A 27,339-nucleotide genomic window follows, 5' to 3' on the forward strand; every position below is an offset into this window, starting at 1 on the left:
AGTTTTAGATAAATAGAAGCCTAAGCCCAATGTTTTTCACAGGAGAAAAATACACAAGGGAATGGAACTGAAACATTTTCAAAAATTCATGTTTTCAATTGATTTTTTAAAAAAGTAATATTAAATTTGAAACCACACCAAAAAAAAAAATTTAGATAATTAGAAAAATACACAAGGGAATGGAACTGAGAAACATTTTCAAAAACTCATGTTTTCAATTGATTTTTTAAAAAAATGTAATATTAAATTTGAAACTACGCCCCCAAAAAAAAAGTTTTAAATAATTAAAAACCTAAGCCTAATGTTTTGCACAGGAAAAAAATACACAAGGGAATGGAATTGATACATTTTCAAAAATTAATGTTTTAAATTGATTTTTAAAAAATTAATATTAAATTTGAAACAACATCAAAAATAAGTTTTAGATAATTAAAAATCTAAACCCAAAAAGGCGCCTTTTGGGTGACCCAATTCCCAAAAAACCGAAGTCCAATTAGTATGTATTTAACTATGTTATATAAACTACTAATTTTTTTTATTATTATTCAATATGGAACTTCCTAAGTCAAGTATAGGTATGGCATTGCAAGTGTTGGCTTCCTTTGTTGGGTTTTTTTCATGCAATCTTTTGTTTTTTATTTTTTAGTTTAAAGAATGTTTGATATATGAATTTTGGAGTTTTTTTTTTTTTTTTTTTTTCAAAATAACAATAATTTTTAAACAATTTTATTAGTGAGCACATTTCCAAAACAGTTTCATTCGAGCACGTTTTTTAAATTATTTAGGAAATTATAAATATCGAGTGCAATAAACTCGAAACGAGTCCACAGAAATCGATTTCTTTCAAATTGAAATTGAGCCTTACAGACTCGATCTTCTTCAACCATCAAACACAACAACCAGAGACCCACAATCAATCAACAAACCCAAAGACCCACAACGAAATCAACAAACCCAAGCACCTGATCAATGCCGCGATTGCGGCTCGGAACTCAGAGTCGGACTCGGCGGGCCTTGGCGGCATTGTGTTCGGAACGGCGTGGTGCTTCCTTGTCCTCTTCGCTGGAGCTCGCAGTGTGGGTCTGGGTGGGTTGAGGTTTCGGTGATTTCGGCGAGGAATGTTAACTAACGAATATGTTTGAAAAATGGCGGCATATGGCAATTTTGGCCTGGGTTTTGATTTTAAGGGCCGTGGTTTCTCTTGGCCCAAAAAGAGCCCATGATATAACGAGTTGAAACGGCATCGCTGGCCTGTGAAGTGAAAAATTTACAGGTTTCTAGTTCCAGTTCCAGTTGCTCAGTCTCAACTCTCAACTCTCAACTCTCAAGTCTGGCCGTTCGGACTTTGGTCTTGGCTCTACTCTCTCTCTCTCTCTCTCTCTCTCTCTCTCTCTGTGTCGCAGAGTTCCGAGTAAACCCTAACTCTCCGGCTCTTCTCTAATTCATCTCCAAAGTTTTCCTGGTATGTAATATCTGAAAATTAACTCTATCATTTCACTGTATATTTAATCCAACATTTTCGATTTCTAAGATCAAATTTTTTAATCGAATATTCCCAATTTCAGTAGTGAATAATATTATCTAATAAATTTAACTATCTAATGCCCGAGTGAAATTGTTAACGCCTTGTTTGGTTGCTGGGAAAAAAACCGTATCAACTGTTAAGCTCTTTAAAAAGGATTTCTGCATTTGGAATATAGTATTTATTTTATTAAATGAAATTGAAGTTCTTTACTCTCAAAGTCGTCCTAAGTTTGATCAATGTATGCTAGAAATTGTAGAGGAAGCTCCTTTATAGGCTATTCTATGTGCTATGCAATTTTAATGGCTTTTTATTTAGAAAAAGTTCTCGTTTTGATGAATAAAATGACTAGATTTTATTAGCCTTTGTATGTCTTTAATTTTTTTTAAGATATGGAAATCTTGCTTAATCATTTACTTTAAAAAATACAAATAATATGTCATAGCCTTATCTTTAAATAATCTTTTTCTTTTTTAAGAAGATTCTTGCATTGTGTTAAGTTGATGTATGTCTATCGCTATCAGTGTATATATGTTGAAATTTAAGCGCGCTTGCGCACGCGCGCACATATATATATATATATATATTGTTGGCTTGAGATTGAGCTCTAGCTCAGATGGCATCTCATCTCACTGTAAGAACAAGGTGAAGGGTGAGGTCATGGCTTCAATACCCAATAGGTGTGTGTGTAGTTACCAAACAGGAAAAACAAATTTATAAGTAATTTTTTTAGGGATTCACTTATTGTGTGTGCTCTTTTTGGTATTTCTCAATGAATTGACCTTTTTTTTTTCAAATATAGATTTGTACTAATAGAGGGTATCACAGAGGGCGAGACATGCAGGCATGAAGATGCTCTTAAGGAACCAAGGTAAATTTTGTGTGTGTGTGTGTGTGTGTGTGTGTGTGTAGGGTTAGCTATCTAGTAGTTGGGTTTTTTTAGGGTTTCTCTTGAAATGTTTTTTCAAAGTTTGTTGTCTGCTATAAGCATGTTCATTTGTTTCTTTCAATTACTTCTTTATCAATCGCGCAGTGGGCTGAATGGTTAAAAAATATCTTAGCAGTCAAGTTTCAAACTTAGGTAAACAAGGTGGAGATTATAGCTATTTGGGCATCTTGTAGGTGGTGTTGGTTATAATAGGACGGGGTAATTAGATATCATGACATATAATGGGTCAAATTTTGCATCAGCTAACTAACCATAGAGTGCTTCGTAATGGTTGTTTGGCCACTTACCCCTGCATGTCCAATCTGGGATCTAGAGCAAAATTATACATAGGGGAGACATTGTGTTGCAGTTTCCCATTTATCATATTCTTTTTCAATTTTTTTTCTTCCCATCTTCGTATGACTTGACAATTAGCTTTGATTTTGGTGGTGCAGGATTAATCTATCAAATTGATTTGAAGTGCAGTCACATTTACACCTCTTTTAAAAAGTTCTCATCATTGTATAATGGGCCTTCCGAGGTGGATGGGAAAGTTGTTCCCTTTCTGGATGAGGCTAATAGAGAAAGTTCAAGAAAAGTTGAGGGTGTGAGACAGGCACTGGATAATGTGTGCCATATATTGGAAAGTGGACCATGGGGACCAGCCCTTGAGGATGCTCTATCTTTGTTAGACGAAAAACCAAAACCAGAACTAGTTATTGGAGTCTTAAGGAGGCTGAAGGATGTCAATGTAGCAGTAAATTATTTTCGGTGGGCTGAGAGAAAAACCGACCAAGCACATTCTCCTGAAGCATACAATTCACTTCTCATGGTTATGGCTAGGGTAGAAAGTTTAATTGCTTGGAAGAGATTCTTGAAGAAATGAGTATTGCAGGATTCGGTCCATCTAATAACGTGTGTATAGAGTTAGTTGTAAGCTGTGTCAAGTCTCAAAATCTTAGAGAAGCTTTCGATCTAATACAAACCATGAGGAAGTTTAAATTCCGCCCCGCATTTTCAGCTTATACAACTCTGATTGGTGCTTTATCTGCAGTTCATGAATCCCAACTTATGCTCACTCTTTTTCACCAAATGCAGGAGCTAGGTTATGAAGTAAGTGTGCATTTATTTACAACTCTTATTCGTGTATTTGCCAGGGAGGGCCGGGTTGATGCTGCTCTTTCCCTGCTGGATGAGATGAAGAGCAACTCTTTTGATGCTGACATTGTTCTGTATAATGTTTGCATAGATTCTTTTGGTAAGATTGGGAAGGTGGATATGGCCTGGAAATTCTTTCATGAGATGAAATCTCATGGCTTGATGCCTGATGATGTGACATATACTAGCATGATAGGGGTTCTCTGCAAAGCTGATAGACTGGATGAAGCTGTGGAGCTATTCGAACAGCTGGATAGCAGCAGGAAAGTCCCTTGTGTATATGCTTATAACACCATGATCATGGGTTATGGCTCAGCTGGAAAGTTTGATGAAGCATATAGTTTACTTGAGAGGCAAAAACGAAAGGGGTGCATTCCGAATGTGATTGCATATAATTGCATTCTCACTTGCCTCGGAAAGAAGGGGAGAGTGGAAGAGGCATTACAGATCTTTGAGGAGATGAAGAAAGATGCAGTGCCAAACCTTCCAACCTATAATATTCTAATAGACATACTTTGCAGGGCAGGGAAACTTGAGGCTGCTTTGGGTGTTCGGGATGCCATGCAAGAAGCTGGCTTGTTTCCTAATGTTATGACTGTCAACATAATGATAGATCGACTCTGCAAAGCTCAAAAGCTGGATGGGGCTTGTTCTATATTTGAAGGAATGGATCACAAAGTTTGCACCCCAGATGCTGTTACATTTTGTTCTCTTATAGAAGGGCTGGGCAGACATGGTAGAGTGGACGATGCCTATAGACTATATGAAAAGATGCTAGATTCTAATAAGATTCCAAATGCTGTTGTTTATACATCACTTATCGGTAACTTTTTCAAGTGTGGCAGGAAGGAGGATGGTCACAAGATATACAAAGAAATGATTCATCGGGGATGTTCTCCTGACCTGATGCTTCTTAATACCTACATGGATTGTATTTTCAAAGCTGGTGAGACTGAGAAAGGCAGGGCTTTGTTTAAGGAAATAAAGGCTCGAGGATTCATTCCAGATGTTCGGAGCTATTCAATCCTAATTCACGGCCTTGTCAAAGCAGGTTTTGCAAACGAAACATATGAGTTATTCTACTCAATGAAGGATCAAGGCTGCATTCTGGACACCCGCGCTTACAACACTGTTATTGATGGATTCTGCAAGTCTGGTAAGGTTAACAAAGCTTATCAACTGTTGGAGGAAATGAAGACAAAGGGTCACCAACCCACTGTTGTTACCTATGGCTCTGTCATCGATGGGCTTGCTAAGATTGACAGGCTTGATGAAGCATACATGCTCTTTGAAGAAGCAAAGTCTAAAGGAATAGAGTTAAATGTGGTGATATATAGTAGTCTTATTGATGGGTTCGGGAAGGTGGGTAGAATTGATGAAGCATATCTAATCATGGAAGAGTTGATGCAGAAAGGTTTGACCCCTAATGTATACACTTGGAATTGCTTGCTTGATGCACTAGTGAAAGCAGAGGAAATTAATGAAGCTCTTGTCTGCTTTCAGTCACTGAAAGACTTGAAATGTACCCCCAACCAAGTAACTTACAGCATTCTCATAAATGGTCTCTGTAGGGTTAGAAAATTTAATAAGGCCTTCGTGTTCTGGCAAGAGATGCGGAAGCAAGGGTTGAAGCCCAACACAATCACGTACACAACCATGATCTCAGGACTTGCAAAGGCTGGAAACATAGCAGACGCTAGTGGGCTTTTTGAGAGGTTTAAGGCAAGTGGTGGTATACCGGATTCTGCTAGTTATAATGCTATGATAGAAGGGCTAAGCAATTGTAATAGAGCAATGGATGCATTTGTACTTTTTGAGGAAACTCGGTTGAAAGGTTGTAATATTCATACCAAAACTTGTGTCGTTCTTCTAGATGCATTGCATAAGGCTGACTGCCTTGAGCAAGCAGCAATTGTGGGTGCAGTGTTGAGGGAAACAGCAAAGTCTCAACATGCTTCAAGATCTTGGTAATGTCAGGTTGTAGATTTTGTAACTTACTGGAGGTTTCAGTTTATGTGGTTTGATCAGTAAGAAGGTATGCCATAATTTTTTCTTTCTCATCTTATTGATGAAGAAATTTGTGGAAAAGATAGAGTCCTGTTCATGAATACTCTTCCTTACATCAATTCCTTTATTGGGCTGAAGTTTCTACCTTACCCCTTCTTTGATCGGTAGCTATTGAAATTATAAGATGTAAAAAACAAATCTTTGTTTGCAACAAGGCTTACACAGGCAGCGGGGTGGCCTTTCCATAAGTCCACATTCATATTTGATTCAAATACAATGCCTTTACTGGTTGAAGTTTTCAGGTGTTCAAAACGTAGGATGGTAAAATGGTATTCAAGTTAGAAGTAGCAAGGTATGTTTCATATTTAACTTGGTTAACTCCATTTAGATTTCTTATTTATAATGATGTTCACGTGTTTTTTATTTTGCTATCTTCTATCCAGCAACAGGGGACAAGTTTTGGTTTTGTGGAATTTGAATCTGCCAGTTTGATGCAAAGTGCTATTGAGGTATTGACTTTTCTGTTTTATATTCTTCGCCACCAAATTTGTTGTTATCTTGTATATTGGGGATTAACCTTTTAATCAACAATAACTTACCTGTCTAAACCACCATTGTACAGTCTAAGCTTCATTCTCACATTTTTCACCAAACAAGGACACACAAAACTTCATCCTCTGTTTTTTGTATGGCTGTCATGATTAACTTTTCGTACTTTGTGGATATGTGTGATACGCATGTTAACTTAATGTTGTGAAGTAACTTATGTGTTTTTGTCTCATGGATTCGATTATTTTATGTGATGAGAGTCTGGAGTCTTTGAGTGCCTGCTGGATGGACCATGGCTACCTTTGTGCTGTTTTTTTCATATGGTTGGAATTCATGGTCTGCTGTTTCTTGCAGCTAACAATGACAGAGAGAGGTTTTCAGGACGGGCTGGTCATTGAAATGATAGCTTTAGGGGCCGTGGAAACTTCAGTGGTGGGAATTTTAGTGGAGGCCGGGGCTATGGGAGAAATGACTTTGAGAGGCGAGGTGATTTCTCAAATTGAACTCGTGGTAATGCTGGACAGAATGAAGAAACTGGCCTTAGGGTCTACCAAAATGGTGGATGGAAAAACCACACGCCAAGCCAATCAAGGCAGCATGAGCTAGGCTATGACTGCTCCTTTTGCTCCATTTTTGTTGAGAATAGTACCTTTGTCTTTTGATTACATAGGAAGTTTAGTCAAACAGCGGCATTCTAGGTTTTTTTTTTTTTTTCAAGAGTTTTTAACTTTTTGGTAGTTTTTTTTATTTTTAGTTTTCTCAGTTAAATTGAAAATTTGTACCTACATTATTTTTGGAATAATTTTTTTGAAAGGTTAATTAGTGATATGCTTAATATAATTGTGTTTGTCTCCTTGTTTTGATCAATTGCTTATTGCACAAAATTCTGTGCAATAGCTAATTACACACTCTCTCTGCATAGCTTTTTATAACAAAAGAAGTTTACGAGATGATTTACAAGTTTCAGCTAAAGCTCAAAGAAGTGGTACGATAAGTGGATTAACCTTTTTAACCATTGGTGATATCTCAGCACAATTTATCATAGCATCCCTTAAACGATTATGATCAATGTATATTCATTATTTTGAACTTGTATAAGTAGATTCAACATTTTTAACCATTCGCTTGCCTCTATGTATTTTTTGGAAGTTAATAAAAAAATGTTTTAAATTTTTACTTTTTTTTATTTTTATTTACGTTGTGCCAAACACTGGAAAACATAAAATTAAAATATTTTCCTGCAAATATTTTATATTGAAACAAATAGAGCGTAATCATTTTTTTGGCACATGGATAGACAGTGAAGCCCCTTATTCAACGTTGTTTGGCATAGGAGAGACATGCAATATGCAATAGCGAACCTTAGCCGCAAAGGTCAAAATGCCTGATCGTTTAAGTCTTACATTCTTAATTTCTTATCTAATTTCTGATGTGAGCCCACCCTCTAATGGTTTCTCAAGTATGCTATAAATTCGTGTATCAATACTGTCAGAAGGAACTTACGATTGAATTGTGCAGGGTCGATTACCTTGTCGCTATTTCTCCAAGATTCTTAACGGCCTTTGAATTGATGCTTTATGCCTTCAGGCCTGAGAGTTGTGTATCAAACATGGGTTAGTATGCCTACTAATGATCATCAGGACCTGCAGATTGCTTATACTGCTTCATGATTTATGTGGACCTATGGGCATGGACTGCTTGTGCGGTCTGACAATGCTTCAATTCGTTTAGTGTTCTGGTAACTAAGCAAGACGCACAATGAATTCATTTATGGATTGCATGGGAGCGCAACTCTGAATCTTCTTCTTGGATACCACGGAGCCTCTTTTGATGGATGCATACACGTGTTTTCATTGAATTCTCTTCAGTCCCCTTGACCTTCTTGAGGATATCTCGTGTTGTATGCTTTTTTGACCAAGTATAATTGATGTTTTGGCCATTTACTGGTAAACTATTCACACTACCTATCTATACGGATTCACATCAAGTGCAATGTGCAATTCACCCATTTTCCTCACAATTTTTTTAACTTTTTTTACTTTTTAACTTTAACTTTTTTACTTTTTTTAATATATTTTATTCAATGGTTGAGATTAAAAATTGCTTTTTTAACTTTCAATCTCAGCCATTCATTTGGTATTGCACCTGATGTGAATCCGTGTTCTCTTCTCTAACCAACATGGGAGGCCTGGTTTTTTTTTTTGGGCTGTCCTACAAACTGACTTAAATTTCAACTGTCATACCAGCACATGTCCTTGACATAGTTCTCTTTCAACCATGTCATTCATGGATTATCTTATAAAACAGGAAACAACTACCTGTGATTAAGTTCAGGTTTTAGTTAAGTTCCTTCTTGCTCAATCTTTGAGTGGCTGTTGTGGATATCCAAGTCCTCTTTTCCCATAACATCCTGGACAAAGCATCCATTGCGTGATGCAAGTTTTAGCTTTGGGCTAGGAGGCCTTAACTCGAGTCAAAGGCAGTCATGTTATTTTTCTTACTGACTTGGGTGGTAAGATGGCCATGCTAAGGCAGTCATGCTTTCGAAGAAAAGGTAACCAGCAACCTCGAAGAAAAGTTTTGGAGTTCAAAGTAGATCACATTTCTTATATTGGGCTTAAATCCCGGTTAATATTTGATTTTTTTTTTTTTTTTTTAATTTTGTTTTAGAAGGGCCTTAGTACAAGTGTCTTCTACCAAAAACAATAGGCTGTGGGCTTGAGTATGAGAATTTCCCTTAAAGTTACCATAACTTTAAAGTAGAGTTTTGTAATGCAGGTTTGTGTTAAAACATCTTTCCCTCTCCCTTGTGTGTGTGTGTGTGTTTGTTTCTATAAAATAAAAAAAGTGAGTTTTGTGCATTGAATACAACTTTTTTCATATTCAACACTCAAAAAATAAATAAATAAATTGGAAACAATTTCATTCATGTCAATTAAAAATGGTTAGTACTTAATACGTATAGCTATTTTTACCCCAAAAAAATAATGATTCATGCATTAAAGACAAAATTTAAAAAAAAAAAAAAAAAAAAAAACTATTAGTAAATTATCTTAAGGTTGATAAGAGCAATTCAAAAAAAAAAAAAAAAAAAAAGTAGATAACGAGTAAGTTTTTTGACACAACCACAACTTCTAAAACGCCAATTTTATTATATAGTATAAGCATATGATTTGGGACTCATGTTGTTCAAGAGCACCTCTAAAGGCAAGCCAAACTAATAAAAGAAAGCAAACTTCATACAATGTTTTAGGCTTTTACAATTTAGAACCCAAAATATTGTGTTTTAAATCTTTCAGTATAATTTATTTTGGTTAAAATCTAAATAACTTATACATTGGATGATGCTTATAGATATTACTCCCAAATTCACATTATATTTTTAGACCTTAAAGCTTTTTCTTTTTTTTCTTTTTTTTCATTTTGATCCTGATTTTTTTTTTTTTAATACTTTAATAACTGGGAGTGGGAATTTGAACCAAAAATATCTTTCTTGGAAGTATCAAGAGATAATAGTTGAATTATAAGACTTTTGGTCATATTTAAATTCTTTTTTATTCTGGCCATATTAATTTTTGTTAGTAATTTAACCTGTTTCTATACTCTTAATTACACTTTATATCATATCCCAAAAAAAAAAAATTACACTTTATATCTTTTTTTTACTACAATTACATTATATCTTAAACTTTGATTTTCCATCTAAAATAATGGCAAAATTGATAACAATGTGCAAATTGTAACTGTAGGGTCTGTTTTTGTAACCCAAAAGATAGGAGTTCCCCCAGGCCCCAACGAACCCAGAACAATGAATTTGTAGAGAGTGGGTTGAAGGTTTAGGCGCTCACCGGCCCTTCATGAAGGATCAACTACTTTCCTTTTATTGAAAAATACTAAGACCAATTTACAACTGAGGGATGCTCCTCGGCCCATGGCCGAGGAGGTTTTTTCTTCCCCCAGCCAAAAACTCCCCCCTTTTACACTTTGCTCCCCTTTCTTATATATCCCTCTCTTCCTCCTCCTGTTGATCATCTATTGGCCTCCCTTTTGACCGTCTGTCCCATCAGAGGTCATATCTGTGCTCAAGCGGCTCACCCTGATCGATGTTGCCCTGTCAAGGAGTTACATCCCCATCAATGCGGTCAGAAGGGTTAGGTGAGCGTATTCAATGCCGAGGTGACAGTTCGCCTAGGGCTTGCCCCTTCTCCGTACTTCTGTTGCCAACGCGTGGCACTGGGCCTTCTCCTCCTCGGATATTCCAGGAGTCCTTTGGTAGGGTGGTCCTCGTGTTTTTCTGAGGTCTCGGACGCCCGAGGACAGGGTCATCCTCGGACCCATCATGTATCCTCGGCGTGGGCCATTTGGGCCTGGCTTAGAGTGGGCCAAGGCTACCCGATTTTCTGACCCCACAGTAACATTAGTATTTAGGATGATAAAATATAATTTTTCAAAAATAAAAATACGACGGAACATCAAAACCAACCGTATAACTTAGTCCTCTGCCCAAAAAAATAGAGAGGGAGATATTGGATGAGATTGAGAATAAGATGAAGATCGAGACCGACCAAAAAGAACATGGATAAAGGTCAAGGGCCCTTAAAATAAAAAGGCCCTTGATTGTTCCTGCACCCCCACCGTATTCAATATCATCATGCCACGCGTCCTTAAAAAAATTCAAATGTAGCAACCGCAGAATTTGTTTTCAACTGCATACTATTCCCTCCTTTTGAAAATGTTGCCGTTACCGAAAGAGCCCAACGTCTCTTTTCAACTTTTTCAAAATTTAAATTTTAAAACGAGAAAAGTAAGATCCTTTATACTACAACCAGTTTGGTAACTTGAAAGGCAGAATTAACATACTTTCCCTGTTAAGAATCAGAACCCCACTCCGCCCAGCCCTTCAAATCAAATTTCTTCATTCCTCTCTCTCTCTCTCTCTCTCTCTCTCTCTCACAATGGCGTTGAGACCCATTGATAATGCTCTTCCAACAACACCAGAAAGGCCCAAAAAGCAAGCAAAAGTTGTGGTTCCAATCCAAAAACAATCTGATTCTATTGTCAATGACGAGAACAAGGCACCCTCTGCTGCTGATGCCACCGTTGAATATATTTTGTCTGAAAATCTCAAGGCCGTATCAAATCCTGAGTCCAAGATCCAAGTACGTCTTTGTTTAAAGAGGGGTTATTTGATCATGCTATATGTAGAATTATTTACCAAGATTGTGTTTTTGAGGAAACCCATTTGTTATTTTGGTCTAATTTTGGTTTCTTACTTTTGATTGGTTGGAACTTGGAAATGCAGAGCTTGATTGAAGGGTTAGAGTCAAAGGATTGGATAAAAGTTTGTGAGTCACTGAATGATGTTAGGCGGTTTGCGTTGTATCATTCTACTCTTTTGCTTCCGCTCTTGTAAGAGATTCCTCTGTCTTGTTTCTTAAATGTTGCTATATGCTATCAGTGAAAAAGAAAATGCATTATTAGTATATATATTTTCTTCTGTGGGAGTGATGGGAATTTCTAACACAGGGAAAAAGTAGTGTTGGTGTTGGTGAAGGCCATGAAAAATCCAAGAAGTGCTTTGTGCAAGACCTCTATTATGGCTTCATCTGATATTTTCCATGCCTATGGTGACAAGTTCCTCGAATCTGATGCATTTGACCAATTGGTATGGACTCAATTTTATATTTTAGTTTATTTTTAGATCTCATGTGATGGGATTCACATTGGTGTGTTTGGATTAGCTTTCTGTTGAAACCGATTTGCTTATTTTGTAGTCCTTGGCAAAATGACAGTTTTTTTTTTTTTGGGGGGTGGGGGGGTGGTGGTGAAGTTGGCCAAAGGATAATTGTACTTGAAAAATGTGAAACTTTAAAAAATTGTACACCAGAAAATAAGTTAAAAAGGCTAAAAGAAGAAAGCAATCTAAACTTTGTTATGATGTGTCATGATTAATGGTTTGAATATGACTGGTGGGTTCACAGCTGCTGCAGCTACTACTGAAAGCGTCCCAAGACAAGCGATTTGTATGTGAAGAAGCAGACAAGGCACTAAACACAATGGTGGGGTCGATGACTCCCTTGCCTCTGCTTAGTAAGCTTCGGGTGTATGTTAGCCATGCCAACTTTAGAGTCAGAGCCAAGGCTGCCATCTCCATCTCAAATTGTGTTTCTAAGATGGTAAGTTTAGCAATCTACAATTCTTTCTTGTCTGGGAACTTGTGCTGCCTTCAAGATGTAAATATGAAATCAGATGCTAATTGTGTGTGGTCTAATGAACAGGGGCTAGAAGGAATGAAAGAGTTTGGGTTAGTCGAATTGGTTCAAATGTCTGCAGATTTATTGAAAGATAGACTGCCTGAGGCAAGAGAAGCTGCAAGAAGTGTTGTGATTTCAATATATGAGGCTTTTACAGAGAGTGAAGAGCAGAAGCAGGAGGCATGGCAAAGCTTTTGCCAGTCTAATTTATCACCCATTCATGCTCAGTCCATGTTCAAGATTATCCCTTCTTTATAGAACTTAGGGTAGTAGTGTGAGGGCGGTAGCAGGATAGCTTGTCTAGGCATAATGAACTTGTCACGGCAAGAGGCCCCCTGTATTTGTTTCATGTAAACGTTGGTTTTTACATGAAATCTAAGTGCGGAAAGATGTTGAGTTTTTTTTTTTTTTGCTGTAATTTTATTTCATGTAATATTATTTGATACTTGGTTTTTGAGAAAATGCAGGGTAATGTATGAAAATAAAATTTTGGATTTTACCTGATAATTCAACTTATGGAGAAATGCTGAAAAAGTTTGGTCAGCCTAACTTCTATTTTAACTAAAGATTTTTCTTGATGAAAATCACTATTGTATTTCCAAAACTGTACCTAAAGCAGAGTTACAGTTCCTCTTCCTTCAGCCACCTAGAGAGTAAATGTAGAGATCATAAGATGTGAAAATGTTACAAGTTACATGAAAAAATTGTATTCGCTGGACCAACAATTGTTTCCAGTTGTAATAACAGCATGCTGCTTTGTCCTGCTTTTGATGCATAATTGCCATTCATCAGCAACAAGCTCTTTTACATATCCCACAACCACCAGGAAATAATGCATTGAGGGAAAAGGTTGTTTTCACCGTTTTCACCAACCAAGGACCCCTCCTTGTAAAAAATGAGATCGAAGAGACCTGGACCCACCAGTTGGATGGAAAAAGATGCTAAACAATGTCAGTATTCTATCTTGAATTTGCTGTAGAGGAGGCACTTTGATCTCCTTCAACCAAAGAGTGCAAAGCCGTCTCGACATCAGCAAATGGTTGGCCAGCATAGAGTTGAAGTTGCCTCTTCTTCACAACAATTACCTTCATGCCATCTGATACTGCTTCATGAAGTTCCTGCAATAATTTTTCTCTCATGTTGAAACTAATATCTCTATGGCTAAAAGTAATGGCATCTAGGGATAATCATGACCTACTCTAGGGGTGTCCAAACAAAACCGGGACCCGACCCACCCTGCCAAACCGTCCGATCCGGTCCGATAACCGGCCGACCCGACGCCGGTGACTGGTCGGCGGCGGATCGTTGTTATCTGAACCCGAAAACGTCAGGTCGGTTGGCGGGTTTGAGGCTGAGAAACCGATTTCAACCGACCCGACCGTGTACTGCCCGGAAACGTCGATTTTCTGTCCGATCTGAGGAGATCCGTTCGAGTTCAGGCGAGATCTCGAAGAGATTCGGCCTGATCTCTTCGAGATATGCCGAGATCTCATCGAGATCCTACCAGATCTCACCGAGATCGACTTGATCTCTTCGAGATCCGTCGAGACCTTGCCAAGATCCGGTCAGGTCTCGTCAAATCCGACGGCTTTTGGCAAAATCCGGCAGTTTTTCTCACAACCCGAAACCGACCGAGGACCGATCCGTACCCGATGAAAATCCGACCACCCGAACCGACTCCGTTCGCCGATCGGCGGCGGGTCTATGCCTGGAAAATCCGAAGTGATCGGGTCGGTTCCGGGTTGGGCACAAACCCGACCCGGACCGACCCGTGGACAGCCCTAACCTACTCTAGAACGTGACAGGGACACTTGCAAGGGTGTCACGCACCCAAATAATTGTGTGTTGGACATGTGACTTTCAGTGAGTTTCCATAATTTATTCTCATATGCTTGATTCATCCTCAAAAACAGCATGTGTGGGTTTTGAATGCAATATTACCCTTGAATAAAATTTCCTTTACTTATCAAAAAAAAGTTAAGGGTATTTACCTTTACTGGTAAAGGAACAACGTCAGCACTAAAATCGCCCAGATCTTCAAAAAATGATTCCAGTAGAAAACAGAAATTACTGGCATCAACACGATCCTCAAAAGCAACAGTATAGCAGTTGCGCTGTTCCTGTGCCTCAGGGGCAATCTTTAGGGTGTATAGTCCCCCCTGTCCTTCATGGTCAGAATCTCTACGCATAAGTATAGCCTGGAATTGGATAAACTGACGGTTAGTTGGAGACAACAAAAAATACTCATAATTAGTTAAAGCAATCTAAATGAAATTTCATAATAGGATTTACAAATTGCCAATTGTCTCAAAAGTTTAAGCTATTAAAAAATAGTAAATTTAATCATTTTACCATTATTCATTTATTCTAAGACTCCCCCTTATGTTTGGGGCCAGACTCTGCTTAATAATTGAGGCCCAACACATGAGAATCTTAAATTTTTTTAAACGGGAGGTAGAATACAGGGATTTGAACTAATGACTACTTGCTCTAATACCATGATAAATTACTTGTCCCAAAGGCTTAAGGTGTTAGAAAATATAAAATTAATCATTTAACCATTATTCTAACAATAATAAATTAAAATCATATAAAATAGAGTTAATAGAGTATTAACTAACATCTAAGCAAATGAAGAAGAAACGAATGAGACTCATGTCATAATAGATTTACTTCAAGGGTCAACAACATTGAGCCTGTATTTACATTCTGGTGGATTACCCAACTGAACAAAATAAAATTAAAAAGAAGAAGGTCCTAGAACCTATGTCGTCTATGTTGTCCGCGAATAGTATTATTTTAATTTAAAAGACTACAATTAGGCTTAATCTAATGGGAAGAAAAATCAACGGATACCTAGGGTCCAAACTTTTACAAAAAACAATGTACAGAAAATATGAAATGAAGTGCTAACAAACATAGGAATGCAAATGACATGAAACTTAATTGTGCAGTCAAGAAATAACCCAAAATAGCCTTACGCCCATCTTGTGCCCATCCACAACAGAAAGATGATTGAAGAGGATTACATTCTAGTGTTGAGAAACTATCAACTTTCGTATTAAAAAAGGAAAAAATTGATTATAAGGCTAGTATGCTGTATGAAATTATAACTTAGCAATCCTTATAAAATGAGCTCAACTAACATGATGATTTTGAATGAATGGCAGTAATTCAGCTATTAATGAGAAGAAATTGGCAAATGGTTTAGTCAAGTTGATATAGTCCAAACGCTAAACAATAAGCCACAGATTGGAATAGTAAAATAGATTCAATTTACAAATAATATAAAGGTCTCAGTGTCTCACATTGACATTGGCAATGATACAGAAATCATGAATAACATTACGTTATTGAGAGAAATACAGTAAAGATACAAAGTTTCAGTTTCATACCAGAACATGAGGAAGCCTCAACCACCAAAAATCAGATTCAGTGTTTGGTTGCTTTTCTCTGAATTTGTTAGCCAACGGTTCATCTCCAATTTCTCTGTGTTTTGAATTGCCATTCATACTAAACACAGCATGATTATCAGATGTGGAGGCAGTTCCCTCATTCCCATTTGTGAATTTGTGAGAATGTTGAGTCTCAAACTTTACTGACTGTTGCGAATTTACTACTTCAACTGAAGACCTTTCTGAATCAGTCTTCGGGACAACGCGGCCTAAACAATTTTAAAATTAATTAAAGAACATACAAACATAACATAGACTTGCTTTCGTTACACAGTAGAAATTTGTAACAAAACATTCATACCAAACTACTTATGGGCATAGCTTTGGTATATTGAATGTTTTACCTCACTACCAATTAGTAAAAGAATTGAAAACCAAAAGTACAAGACTTCCATTCACTAACCACTACCTAAATTAACAAAAATTTAAACCAACAATCAACATTCAAGCAAAACCATCTAATCAATGCAATCACTACACAATTTAAGCAAAACCCACTAAGCAACATTACCATTTCTCTGTTGAGCATTTCCCAAATCCGATAATGACTCTTGCCCGCGCAGTTTTCTTCTGTCATCTTCTACACTCTTCGAACCACTCTTCTTCCCATTATCCACATTACGAATACGATCCTTGGTACCTCCAAATCCCTTGGAACCATTTCTCACCTTCATTGGAGGGCTCTTAAATTTGAGCTTTTTCTTAAACATCAATGTCCCATTCGCGTCCTTAGAATCCGAATTACCCCTCTTAACCTTATCTTCAACCTTATTAGCCAAATTCGAATTCAACCGCTTTTGCAACTTACTCAATTTCGCACCAATCTCTTTCTCAATTCCAATTCTACGCTTCGAAATCAAACTTTCTTCACCGAATTCGTCATCCTCGCCGCCTTCCTTACCGGCGTTCTTCTCACTCCTCCGAGCTTCCCTTGCCATTGCTCGAATTTCTTCGATTTTCATTTCCAATTCAGAATCAGAACCAAACAAAACTTTCTCTTTATTACTACTACTATTCTTCTTTCTATTATTATCAGAGCTATCCAAGTTCCCGTCCTTTACTGAATCGGAATTGGCTTTTCCCAGTATCCAAACAGAACAAATAGTCTGAAACACAAAGAGACCAACCAAATACGCACCGTATTTTAGGACAGACCTGGCCGATAATTTACCAACAATGCCATCTGCTGCAGTGGCCGGTGTCTCGGAGCTCCGAAACTCCTCTTCTTCAACTGTTTCTCCGATATCGGCGGCGCGATTCTCGGTAGATGTTTCGTCTGTTGGAGACTCGATATCGGGGCTTTCGGTTTCGGGGGACACGATGGGAATTACTGGGTTTGAAGTGGGTTTAGTTAGGGTTTTGAGGATTTTCGGGCGGAGATAGTTTTTTCGCTGTGTGGGTTTTGGAAGTGGGAGAGGAAGCGAAGCTGATGCACGCGCTTTTGGTCGCGTGACGGTGGGGTTTATGGGAGGTGTGAGGAGAGACAAGGTGGTGGTGGCGCAGTGCGCACCCGCCATTGTTGGTGGCGGAGGAGGGTGAGAAATTGAAGTGGTAAGTTGGTTTCGCGCTATTCACTTTTAGCTGAGAATTGAGTGGAGCTACTGCCTTGTGCTAACGTGCACTGAGTGCGAAAGTTTGTGATCAGAGGGTCTTTGACATTTGAGCCCAAGTGCGTTTATGTAATTAGATGTTGAGCCCGGCCCATTTTGGGGAATTTGTAATAAAAATGATTGTCTTATAAAGTTATTTAGATTTAGAAGCTCACACAATATTTAGGGCTGATTGTTAAAAGTATTTAAATATAATTTTTTATATTACAATCCATAAAATGACGGGTCTCAAATTTGAATTTATTGTTAAGTTAATATTTTCTAAATACAATCTTCAAAAAAATTGGTTTAGAACAAGGTTTTGAAAATGACTAAGGGGTGTTTTTAGGATTCAGATGTAAATAAATTAAAAGCATAGGACTCCACATATTTGTCAAAAATCTTTTTATCTCTTAAATTAAGAAACTAATCTTTGTTACAAAAAGAATTCTCACACTTCAAATTTGAAACTTATTATTAAAAAAAAGTACATGATGATCTCTATTCTCTTATCATTATCCACCAAAAAAAAAAAAGTATTCTACAGATTCTACATATTACTTTTTGTAATTTTTTTAATAGAAATTCTCAAAAATAGAAATGGACTCCCAAACAATTATTTTTTATTTTTAGTATTTTGAAAATTGTTCTTAAAAGTAAGAGCCAAACACATTTAATATAAAAATTATTATCTAAAAACTAGTTTCAAGTTCAATTTTTTAAAAACTGTTTTTATCCTGTTTTGAAAACAAAAACAAAAATTTTATTACCAATCAAGCCCTTAATATGGTTTTAAGTTTATATACATATATCTATCTATCTATCTATATCTATACTATACTAGCTCAGAGCACTTGTAATTTCTTTTTTGAATGTGAAAGGAAAAAAATGTTAAATTTAAGGAATTTTCTTTTTGAATTCAAAATGAAATTTATTATTTGATATTTATGACCATATTTCTAAATGAAGTTACCCTTCACTAATGAGGCTATTTTTGAACCACAAAAAGAAAGAAGGGAATCCTCTTCAGAGACTCTTCTATTTTTTTGGGTAAAGGTTAATAATTTGTATCTATTATAATTTAGATTTTTTTTTTTTTTCAAACAAATATAAATGATAAACTTTAGAGATATGTGGTAATTGTAATTTCTTTTTTGAATGTGAAGGGAAAAAAATCCTAATTTTTAAGAGTTCTATTTTTTAATTCAAAATGAAATTTGTTATTTAATATTTATAATATTATTTCTAAATAAAGTTACCCTTCATTAATAAGGGTATTTTTGAACTACAAAAATTCTAGTTGAAAGAGGGGAATCACACGCGTGCTCAGAGGCTTTTCTATTTTTTTAGGTAAATGTTAACAATTTCCATCTATTATAATTTAGAAATATATTTTTTTCAAACAAATAAAAAGGATAAAATTTAGAAATAAATAGCAACTGTAATTTCTATTTTAAATGTAAAGGGAAAAAATTATAAATTTTAGGAGTTTTCTTTTGAATTCAAAATAAAATTTGTTATTTGACATTTATGACCATGTTTTTAAATGAAGTTACCCTTCATTAATGAGAGTATTTTTGAACCACATAAAAGTCAAGTTGAAAGAAGGGAATTCTCTTATATATAGTATAGATATAAGAGGATTTCCTCTTTCAACTGAACTTGTTACCCTTCATTAATGAGGGTATTTTTGAACCACATAAAAGTCCAGTTGAAAGAATGGAATTCTCTTATATATAGTATAGATATAAGAGGATTCCCTCTTTCAACTGAACTTTTATATGGTTCAAAAATACCCTCATTAGTAAAGGATAACTTCATTTAGAAATAGGTCATAAATGTTAAATAACAAATTTCATTTTGAATTCAAAAAAAGAATTTCTAAAATTTAGGATTTGTTTTCCTTCACATTTAAAAAAGAAATTAGAATTATTGTTTATCTCTAAAGTTTATCATTTTTATTAGTTTGAAAATATATATATATATATATTTTATAAATTATAATATATGCAAATTATTAACTTTTACCCAAAAAAATAGAAGAATCTTTGAGCTCGAGCATAAGCGCGTGCTTAGAGACTAGTTCATACCATATATAAGATAATTCTCTTTTTTAACTAGATTTTTATGTGATTCAAAAATACCGTCATTAATGAAGGATAATTTCATTTAGAAATAGGATCATAAATGTCAAATAATAAATTTCATTTTGAATTCAAAAAGAGAATTTCTAAAATTTAGGATTTTTTTTTTCCTTCATGTTCAAAAAAAAATTACAGTTATTGTCTATCTCTAAAATTTATCAATTTTATTAGTTTGAAAATCTATACTATATATAAGAGGATTCTCTCTTTCAACTGGACTTTTATGTAGTTCAAAAATACCCTCATTGATGAAGGATAACTTCATTTAGAAATAGGGTTATAAATGTCAAATAACAAATTTCATTTTGAATTCAAAAAAAGAATTTCTAAAATTTAGAATTTTCTTTTTCTCTTCATGTTCAAAAAAAAAAATTACAATTACTGTTTATTTCTATATTTTATTATTTTTATTAGTTTGAAAAATAAAAAGTATATATATATTTCTAAATTATAATATATGCAAATTATTAACCTTTACCTAAAAAAATAGAAGAGCATCTGAGCTCGCACATGAGTGCGTGCTCAAAGACTAGTATATATATAATATTTTATATACTTAAATAATGAATACATGAAATGATTATGTTTGTACTTGACTTGTTTAGATGTCAAGCTTACATTAAAACTTGAGTTTAGCTCGCTAAATAAATGAACATAAACCATTTTTTTCAACCCTATCTTAAACAGCTTAGTTCATTTACAATCTTAATTAGAGAGAACCAAGAATCCATTGGGGGCTAAACTTAACTTGGTTACGAAAATGTGGTTTTAAATTCCACCTTTTGAAAGCACAAATTTTTTAATTTCAATTTTTGTTATGAACAACTTTTTCAAATGACGACTCTATTCTAGAAAAATATTTTGCAAAAAAACGCACACTTTATTGATAAAAGTATGTGGTGGGCCTTTTTGTAATATTGAGTTAGGCTGCCTTCTGCTATACTAAGCCAAAGTGTTTTGAGTAAGGGAGTTAAGACCAGTCCAACTACAGCTCACTTTGGTCTAGCTTGTACACAAACTATGCCTTGTCTGCCAAGAACTTTGTTCACATGCCCATGGCAGGTAGAATTGCTTTGGATAAGTTATGGCAAGCAGACATGATAATAATAATAAAATAAAGTACTTTTGCCTTTAGATAAAGTGAATAAGTAATTCCCAATTAAAAAATGATAACCACAATGATAAGAAACACTTTGCAAAGAAAATAGTGGAAATAAATAGGTAAGACATGAATTATCTAAAGAAAAAGATCAATCTGCTTTGCTGTCCGCGGGACCAAGACCAAGGAGGGAACCATCTTCCTCAATGTGAATAATCTCTCGAGGAAAATCCTGTCGTTTGAAATTAATCACTTTGAGGGAAAATGACCTGAATGACTTGTGCCCCAAAAGAATCCTTTACTTTAGGTAGAGAGCGGGATTGTTAGAGGGAGAGAGACAGAGAGAGGACAACCTATTAGTGTATGCCTGCCATTCTATCCTCCTCGTTTCTAATTCTTCATTTCTTTCTTTTTATTTTTTCTATTCTCAGTGTTGGCTTATTTTTGTTGTGATTCTCTCTTAAAGGTTTCTATTACTTTGTTTGTACTTATGATCGTCCCTCCCCCTTTCTTCCTAGTAAGGGTCCTTTATATAGTGCCTGCCATGACTGGCTTTTACTATTTTAGCCTTTAATTACCTTTGTTTAATATAGGTGTCCTTGCCAACCACTACTGGCTCATCAGTCATTTAGCCATCACTACTTACCTGTGTTGGTCGTGCCACTTCCCATTACCAGACAAAGAATATTATTTTGTTTGTTTGTCTGCCATGGCTCTCCTACCTGTTACAGTGTGGGTATTCTCTCTCTATTCCTCATGGTATGCACCTAATAGTTCCAACTCATCCTTACTTCATTTGGGCAGTATGTCATTCCAGCAGGACATTTCTCCCAAAAAAGCTTGAGCAGGAACTTTAGAATAAGTTTTCCCATTTCCCCACCGCTAGACCATGCCCTCTTACCTCTGACCTATGACCTCACTGCGTCTTGTATTGGCTAGGTATAGGCTAGTGATGTCTGGGCCTTGTGCGTGCTTCACTTCTATGCATGTCTAAAATCTGCCTGCTGCTCATGCGTTTGCCTTGGTCTGTAGGCTCGTTTGCACAATCTGTTGTCTGTCCTTGACTTCTTATGGCATGAGCTGTTTTCTGATTTCCCATTCTTTTATGGCTTGCTCCCCTTAGGGACTGGGCTTTATTTGATGGTGGACTTTTCCTTCTTTCAGCCTACCCTTTTAATCATTTTTGCAGTTTTGCTACATTTTCTTGCCGTTCCATTCTATCATTCCTGCTGTGATGTTATTTGACCCCAATTTGTTGGGCCTCTTTGGGCCTGCTGCTCATTCTTCTCTTAATGACTCAATATGGTCACTTAGGCTTTGCATTACATTGCTCGTGGGCTCTTTTGTCCCGTTTATTTTCTCTTGGGCATCCTTAGCGTATTTGTTTTCCTTAGGCTTCTTTAGCCATTTTCCTAACTCTGTGTTCCCATGAGTTTTTACTAACTCCTTTGGGCTTCCCTGACCCAATTACCTCAACCTTCATCCTTGGGGCTCATGGGCTTGCCATCAACCCCTTACTTTCTTTGCTTGCATTACTTCGGACTTGTTATGGCCCATTCTCACTTTTCTTCATCATATACTGCCCATGGGTTTGCTACTTCTCTCTCTCTCTCCAGAATCCTTTAGGTCCATTTGCTTTCTCAATGTCTATTTGTTTATTTCATGAGCCTGTGATCCATTATTCCTGCCGCTTGAGTTTAATGGTTTTTCCTTCCACTTACTAACTCTTTTCTGCCTATGTTGCTGAGCTTCTTCTTTCTACTGGGCTTCCCAAAATAAGCATCAACAAAGTACAACTTAGAGAAAGTGCAATTTTAAAAACTTATTCACAAGCAAATGAACCACAAAGCAAAACCTAAAATTGGTGTCAAAGGGATGCTTTTTTGGCACGTATTAAGAGTTCTAGGGAAAAAATTAGCAAATGCCCTTTTTGAGCAAAAAAAGCAGCATTCTGCCCTCTTTCCCAAACTAATTAGAGAAATGTCATTCTTTTAAAACTCGATTTGCTCTAAATCAAATTAGACCCTATAGTGGCGTTTTAAAGAGCCTATAGTGATGTTTTAAGGACCTATAGTGGCATTTTGGAACTCGACCTCCTTGAACTCAAGTTATAGGTTAAAAAAAAAAATTTACCTATAACTCGAGTTCACGAAGGTCGAGTTCCAAAACGCCACTATAGGTTCTTAAAATGTCATTATAGGCTCCTTTAAACGCTACTATAGGGTTCCAGAATTTTTTTTTTAAAAGTCGATTTAGAGCAAATCAAATGATAAAAAATGGGCATTTTCCTAATTAGTTTGGGAAAGAGGGCAAAATGCTGCTTTTTTTGCTCAAAAATGGCATTGGCCAATTTTTTCCAGAGTTCTCGTGGTTATATTTAATGGGTTACAAAGCTCTAAAGTCCAAATCACGGCACTATTAAACTAAGCATAATTAGAGTCGGTTTACTATCATTTTTCCCCTTTTATTTTAATTGTCCATGTCATGACAAAGTCTAATCTCTTTCATTTTACAGCAATATAAAGTAGATTTAAAAATTTTCAAGATACTTCACCAAAAAAAAAAAAAAAAATTCAAGATAGCATCTTATTCCCATTTATCCTAAGTAGAAACATCTCTCAAGTACATTAAGAAAAATAAAACTACTGTGAACTTAAACAAATTCATAGAGTTTTAACCCTTTTTTTTATAGGTGGATAGTGAGGAAGAGTGGAGGTGGGAGCGAATTACAGACTTGAGACACCATTACACCCACACGCACCAAAAAAAAAAAAATNTCTTTTTTTTTCTTTTTTTTTTTTTTGGCTTAGAGGCTTGCAAACCAATCAGCAGGTGCACTTTTATAATGTATCATGATTAACAAAAAAAAAAAAAAAAAACCTTTGGAGAATTTATGAAAGTGTAGTCTTCCAATTAGGACTGATCAATCATTTGTGACATAAATCAGAGTTGAATGTGAAAAGTTGCAAAAAGTACTCGTTTTATTGAGGTATTAATTGATCTTGATATAATTTACTATCTTTTCTTGAACAAGTTAAACTTTACCACTTCTAAATAATAATTTAATGGGTTTAGCTTATTTTTAGTACTTTTTAAACTTGAATATCTTTTTGTTTTAATGAAAAACTGCTACATCACCTACTAACTAAATAATATATGGAGATTAAAACCTACTACCACTTGTCATTATGTATTTAAAACAAAATGAGACTTTCTATTAAAAAAGTATTTGAGGTAAGCTAAACCCTAACTTAATGACAATGATATTTTTGTAGTGTCTTATATATGTGGTTCACAACCTTTTTCGTCTCTATCGTCAGCCACTTATCTAAGAAAAGTTTAACATAGGAAAGAAAAAGATCATTGTCATGACATCAACATTTAAAATATATATTTACTTGTACTCTTTTGATATAAATTAAATTATTAATAATGTGAAAAAATATCAATTTATTAATTTTAAACTACATTAACAAAACCGGCCAAAATATTTGGTATCAATCAATAAACCAATACACTTAACCTCTTAAAATGTGTTGTTTAAAATACCAAGTTCTTTTGACCTTCACAGGTTTTTTTTAGGCTCCCATAGGTTATTTTGGCCAATACAAAATTATACTTTTTTTTTTTTTAATATAGGAGAATACCTAATGAATTAAATAAAATTTGTATGGGGCAAAAAATAGGCATCAAGGCCTACCAAGCGAATGATGGGCTTTGGGAGTAAGCTGGCTACAATTAATTTATAGAAATGAGTGCAGTGGACCAATATGGGGGCTCCTAATCCAAAGGGCTGGAGTAGGAGAAAAAGATCCAAACAAAAAGAAACATGAAATAGCAAGTGAAAGGAAAGTAAAAGAGTCTATAGATGTCTCCTTGGTCAGCCCAGTGAACTTGTAACACTTTGGGATATACAAGTTTGAGTGATCTCTCTCTAATCTCTAGGTTCAGATATTTGTTCATTGGGATGTCCTCCCTTTTATAGTGGTTCCCTTCTCATCCTAACCCTCCACATGGAGGGTGGTTGATCTCCCTTAGATACTTGCCCCATCCCACCTTTGGAGGAAGTGCTGAGTGAGTTATTGGCTGCTTTGACATAGTTTATGTGTCATTTAGCTATTAATGCAACTGGCTTGGTTGGTGCAATGCATTCAATGCGATAGTGATGGGGTGCTTCCTTGACAAGTTTTCCCCTGTCTTTCCTTCCACGTTAGCCACATTTGCCTCCCTCGAATCATACCTCCGGGCTAAGGGTAGGATCCCTCTTGCTTATTTTGGGATGATCACATCCTAGGTAGAAGGCCTTCCTTGGGCTGTTTAAGGGCCCTCGTTTAAACCCTTTTTTTCAAGTTGCACTAGGTTTTCCTTCACAAGATCGGCTTGCTGGGCTCATACACTCCTTGGGCACAGTCTTGTAGGGATGGTTGTCCTCAGACCCCCCACAGAGTTAATTTGAAATCTTTAAAATATACTTACATATAAATATGATAAGTTAAATTAAGCAATAACTTTAAAATGGTATGTTGGTATTGATCAATACCAAAATATTTCATTTTAAAATCAAATCAAAATTTTCTCAAACTTGATTCAATATTTAAAATTTAAGAACGCCACCATTGAATTACCATAAGATTTTTAGTGTCCTGTTAATTTAGTTATTGCCATTATCCATTAGACGGAAAAACTTGATGTATCATACATAATATTAAAAAAAAAAAAAAATTAGATGTAGCTTCAAAAAATATAAAGAGAATTCAGTATGATACATCTATTTTTTTTTTTTTTAAATATTCTGTATGATACATCAAATTTTTCCGTCTAATGGATAATGGCAATAACTAAATTAACACAATACTAAAAATCTTATGGTAATTTAATGGTGGCGTTCTTAAATTTTAAATATTGACTCATGTTTGAGAAAATTTTGATTTGATTTGAAAATGAAATATTTTGGTATTGATCAGTACCAACATATCATTTTAAAGTTATTGCTTAATTTAACTTATCATATTTATATGTAAGTATATTTTAAAGATTTCAAATTAACTCTGTGGGGGGTCTGAGGACAACCATCCCTACAAGACTGTGCTTGAGGAGCGTATGAGCCCAGCAAGCCGATCTTGGGAAGGAAAACCTAGTGCAACTTGAAAAAAGGGTTTAAACGAGGGCCCTTAAAAAGCCCAAGGAAGGCCTTCTACCTAAGATGTGATTGTCTCAAAATAAGCAAGAGGGATCCTGCCGTTAGCCCAGAGGTATGATTTGAGGGAGGTAAACGTGGCCAACATGGAAAGAGAGGGGAAAACTTGTCAGGGAAGCACCCCATCACTATCGCATTGAATGCACTGTACCAACCAAGCCAGTTGCATTAATAGCTGAATGACACCTAAACTATGTCAAAGCAGCCAATACCTCACTCAGCACTTCCTCCAAAGGTGGGATAGGGTAAGTATCTAAGGGAGATCAACCACCCTCCATGTGGAGGGTTAGGATGTGAAGGGAACCACTATAAAATGGGTGAAATCCTAGTGAACAAATATCTAAACCTAGAGATTAGAGAGAGATCACTCAAACTTGTATATCCCAAAGTGTTACAAGTTCACTGGGTTGACCAAGGAGACATCTATAAACTCTTCTACTTTCCTTTCACTTGCTATTTCGTGTTTCTTTTTGTCTGGATCTTTTCCTCCTACTCCAGCCCTTTGGATTAGGAGCCCCCATATTGGTCTGCTGCACTTATTTCTATAAATTAATTGTAGTGGGCTTACTCCCAAAGCCCATCATTCGCTCGGTAGGCCTTGATGCCTATTTTTTTCCCCATACAAATTCCATTTAACTCATTAGGTATTCTCTGATATTAAAATTTTTTTAAAAAAAATACGTATAATTTTGTATTGGCCAAAATAACCTACGAGAGCCTAAAAAAAACTTGTGAAGGTCAAAAGAACCTGGTATTTTAAACAACACATTTTAAGAGGTTAAGTGTATTGGTTTATTGATCGATACTAAATATTTTGGCCGGTTTTGTTAATGTAGTTTAAAATTAATAAATTGATATTTATTCTTACAAAAAAAAAAAAAGAAAAAAAAAGATTGGTTTGCTAGCTATAATAATTTTTTATTAATTATTTTAATTCCCCCTAGCAAAACGGTTTGAATTTGATACCCCAAAAACCTTGTTCGCTTTGTTGTTCCGATGTCAACTTGATCATGTTGACAGAGGCTTTTGCTACGATGTTGATGAAAAGTTTCAGTTGGTACAGCAGTGAATCTAGACTCTTTTGTACGTCTCGATAGCACTTATGCGAAAGTTAATAAATTAATAGTAGGGTCCCACACCGCAGAATGAGAGCAGTGAGAAGTGAAGGCTTAGATATAAGCTGAGAACCGAACCACTGAACAAAGCATACCTTTCTCGGCCTTTCGGCTAAGATCAAGTGTAGTATCTGTTCTTATCAGTTTAATATCTGATATATGGCCCAATGGGTCATGTATCTTGTGACCCAACCCATTGGTTCCGGGTCACATGATATTAAATAAATTTTTTATGGGGGAAGGCCCGTAATGGTAGCTTGCTACTGGGGCCTTTAAGCGTCGCCCATGCGTTGCACTGCTGCTTGGGCCTGGCGCACCCCAC

At 35.9% G+C, this 27,339-nt stretch overlaps 3 protein-coding genes and 1 pseudogene across 3 annotated transcripts; 3 read left to right on the forward strand and 1 right to left on the reverse strand.

The window, feature by feature from the left end:
• Positions 1 to 797: 797 nt before the first annotated feature.
• On the forward strand, positions 798 to 5,752 carry LOC111988507 (pentatricopeptide repeat-containing protein At3g06920). The gene is given in 4 exon segments (XM_024020309.2): positions 798 to 1,462; positions 2,325 to 2,393; positions 2,906 to 3,292; positions 3,295 to 5,752. Coding segments are annotated over 3 exon segments (2,697 nt in total). The 5' UTR covers positions 798 to 1,462; positions 2,325 to 2,368; the 3' UTR covers positions 5,580 to 5,752.
• Positions 5,753 to 10,972: 5,220 nt separating this feature from the next.
• LOC111988498 (uncharacterized) lies at positions 10,973 to 12,925 on the forward strand. The gene is made up of 5 exons (XM_024020300.2): positions 10,973 to 11,323; positions 11,467 to 11,573; positions 11,691 to 11,829; positions 12,146 to 12,340; positions 12,443 to 12,925. Exons 1-5 carry the CDS (start codon positions 11,120 to 11,122, stop codon positions 12,674 to 12,676), a joined length of 879 nt encoding a protein of 292 aa, XP_023876068.1. The 5' UTR covers positions 10,973 to 11,119; the 3' UTR covers positions 12,677 to 12,925.
• Positions 12,926 to 13,067: 142 nt separating this feature from the next.
• Positions 13,068 to 17,511, reverse strand: LOC112030602 (uncharacterized). Its single transcript, XM_024063277.2, has 4 exons — positions 16,385 to 17,511; positions 15,814 to 16,082; positions 14,410 to 14,616; positions 13,068 to 13,536 (listed from the first exon to the last, which is right to left on the reverse strand). Exons 1-4 carry the CDS (start codon positions 17,388 to 17,390, stop codon positions 13,378 to 13,380), a joined length of 1,641 nt encoding a protein of 546 aa, XP_023919045.1. The 5' UTR covers positions 17,391 to 17,511; the 3' UTR covers positions 13,068 to 13,377.
• Positions 17,512 to 27,108: 9,597 nt separating this feature from the next.
• Positions 27,109 to 27,339, forward strand: LOC111988509 (U2 spliceosomal RNA; annotated as a pseudogene).

Source organism: Quercus suber, unplaced genomic scaffold (assembly GCF_002906115.3).
Source record: "Quercus suber isolate HL8 unplaced genomic scaffold, Cork oak 2.0 scaffold_232, whole genome shotgun sequence".
In the NCBI taxonomy this organism is placed as follows: Eukaryota; Viridiplantae; Streptophyta; class Magnoliopsida; order Fagales; family Fagaceae; genus Quercus; species Quercus suber.

Bases quoted from the DNA above. Each gene is read 5' to 3' on its own strand.
- LOC111988498 (XM_024020300.2), top strand. From the start codon at position 11,120: ATGGCGTTGAGACCCATTGATAATGCTCTTCCAACAACACCAGAAAGG. The intron at 11,324-11,466 runs GTACGTCTTTGT...TTGGAAATGCAG, and splicing joins ATCCTGAGTCCAAGATCCAA to AGCTTGATTGAAGGGTTAGA. The intron at 11,574-11,690 runs GTAAGAGATTCC...TTTCTAACACAG, and splicing joins ACTCTTTTGCTTCCGCTCTT to GGAAAAAGTAGTGTTGGTGT.
- LOC112030602 (XM_024063277.2), bottom strand. From the start codon at position 17,390: ATGGCGGGTGCGCACTGCGCCACCACCACCTTGTCTCTCCTCACACCT. The intron at 16,083-16,384 runs GTAATGTTGCTT...AAAATTGTTTAG, and splicing joins AAATGCTCAACAGAGAAATG to GCCGCGTTGTCCCGAAGACT. The intron at 14,617-15,813 runs GTATGAAACTGA...ATCCAATTCCAG, and splicing joins TGAGGCTTCCTCATGTTCTG to GCTATACTTATGCGTAGAGA.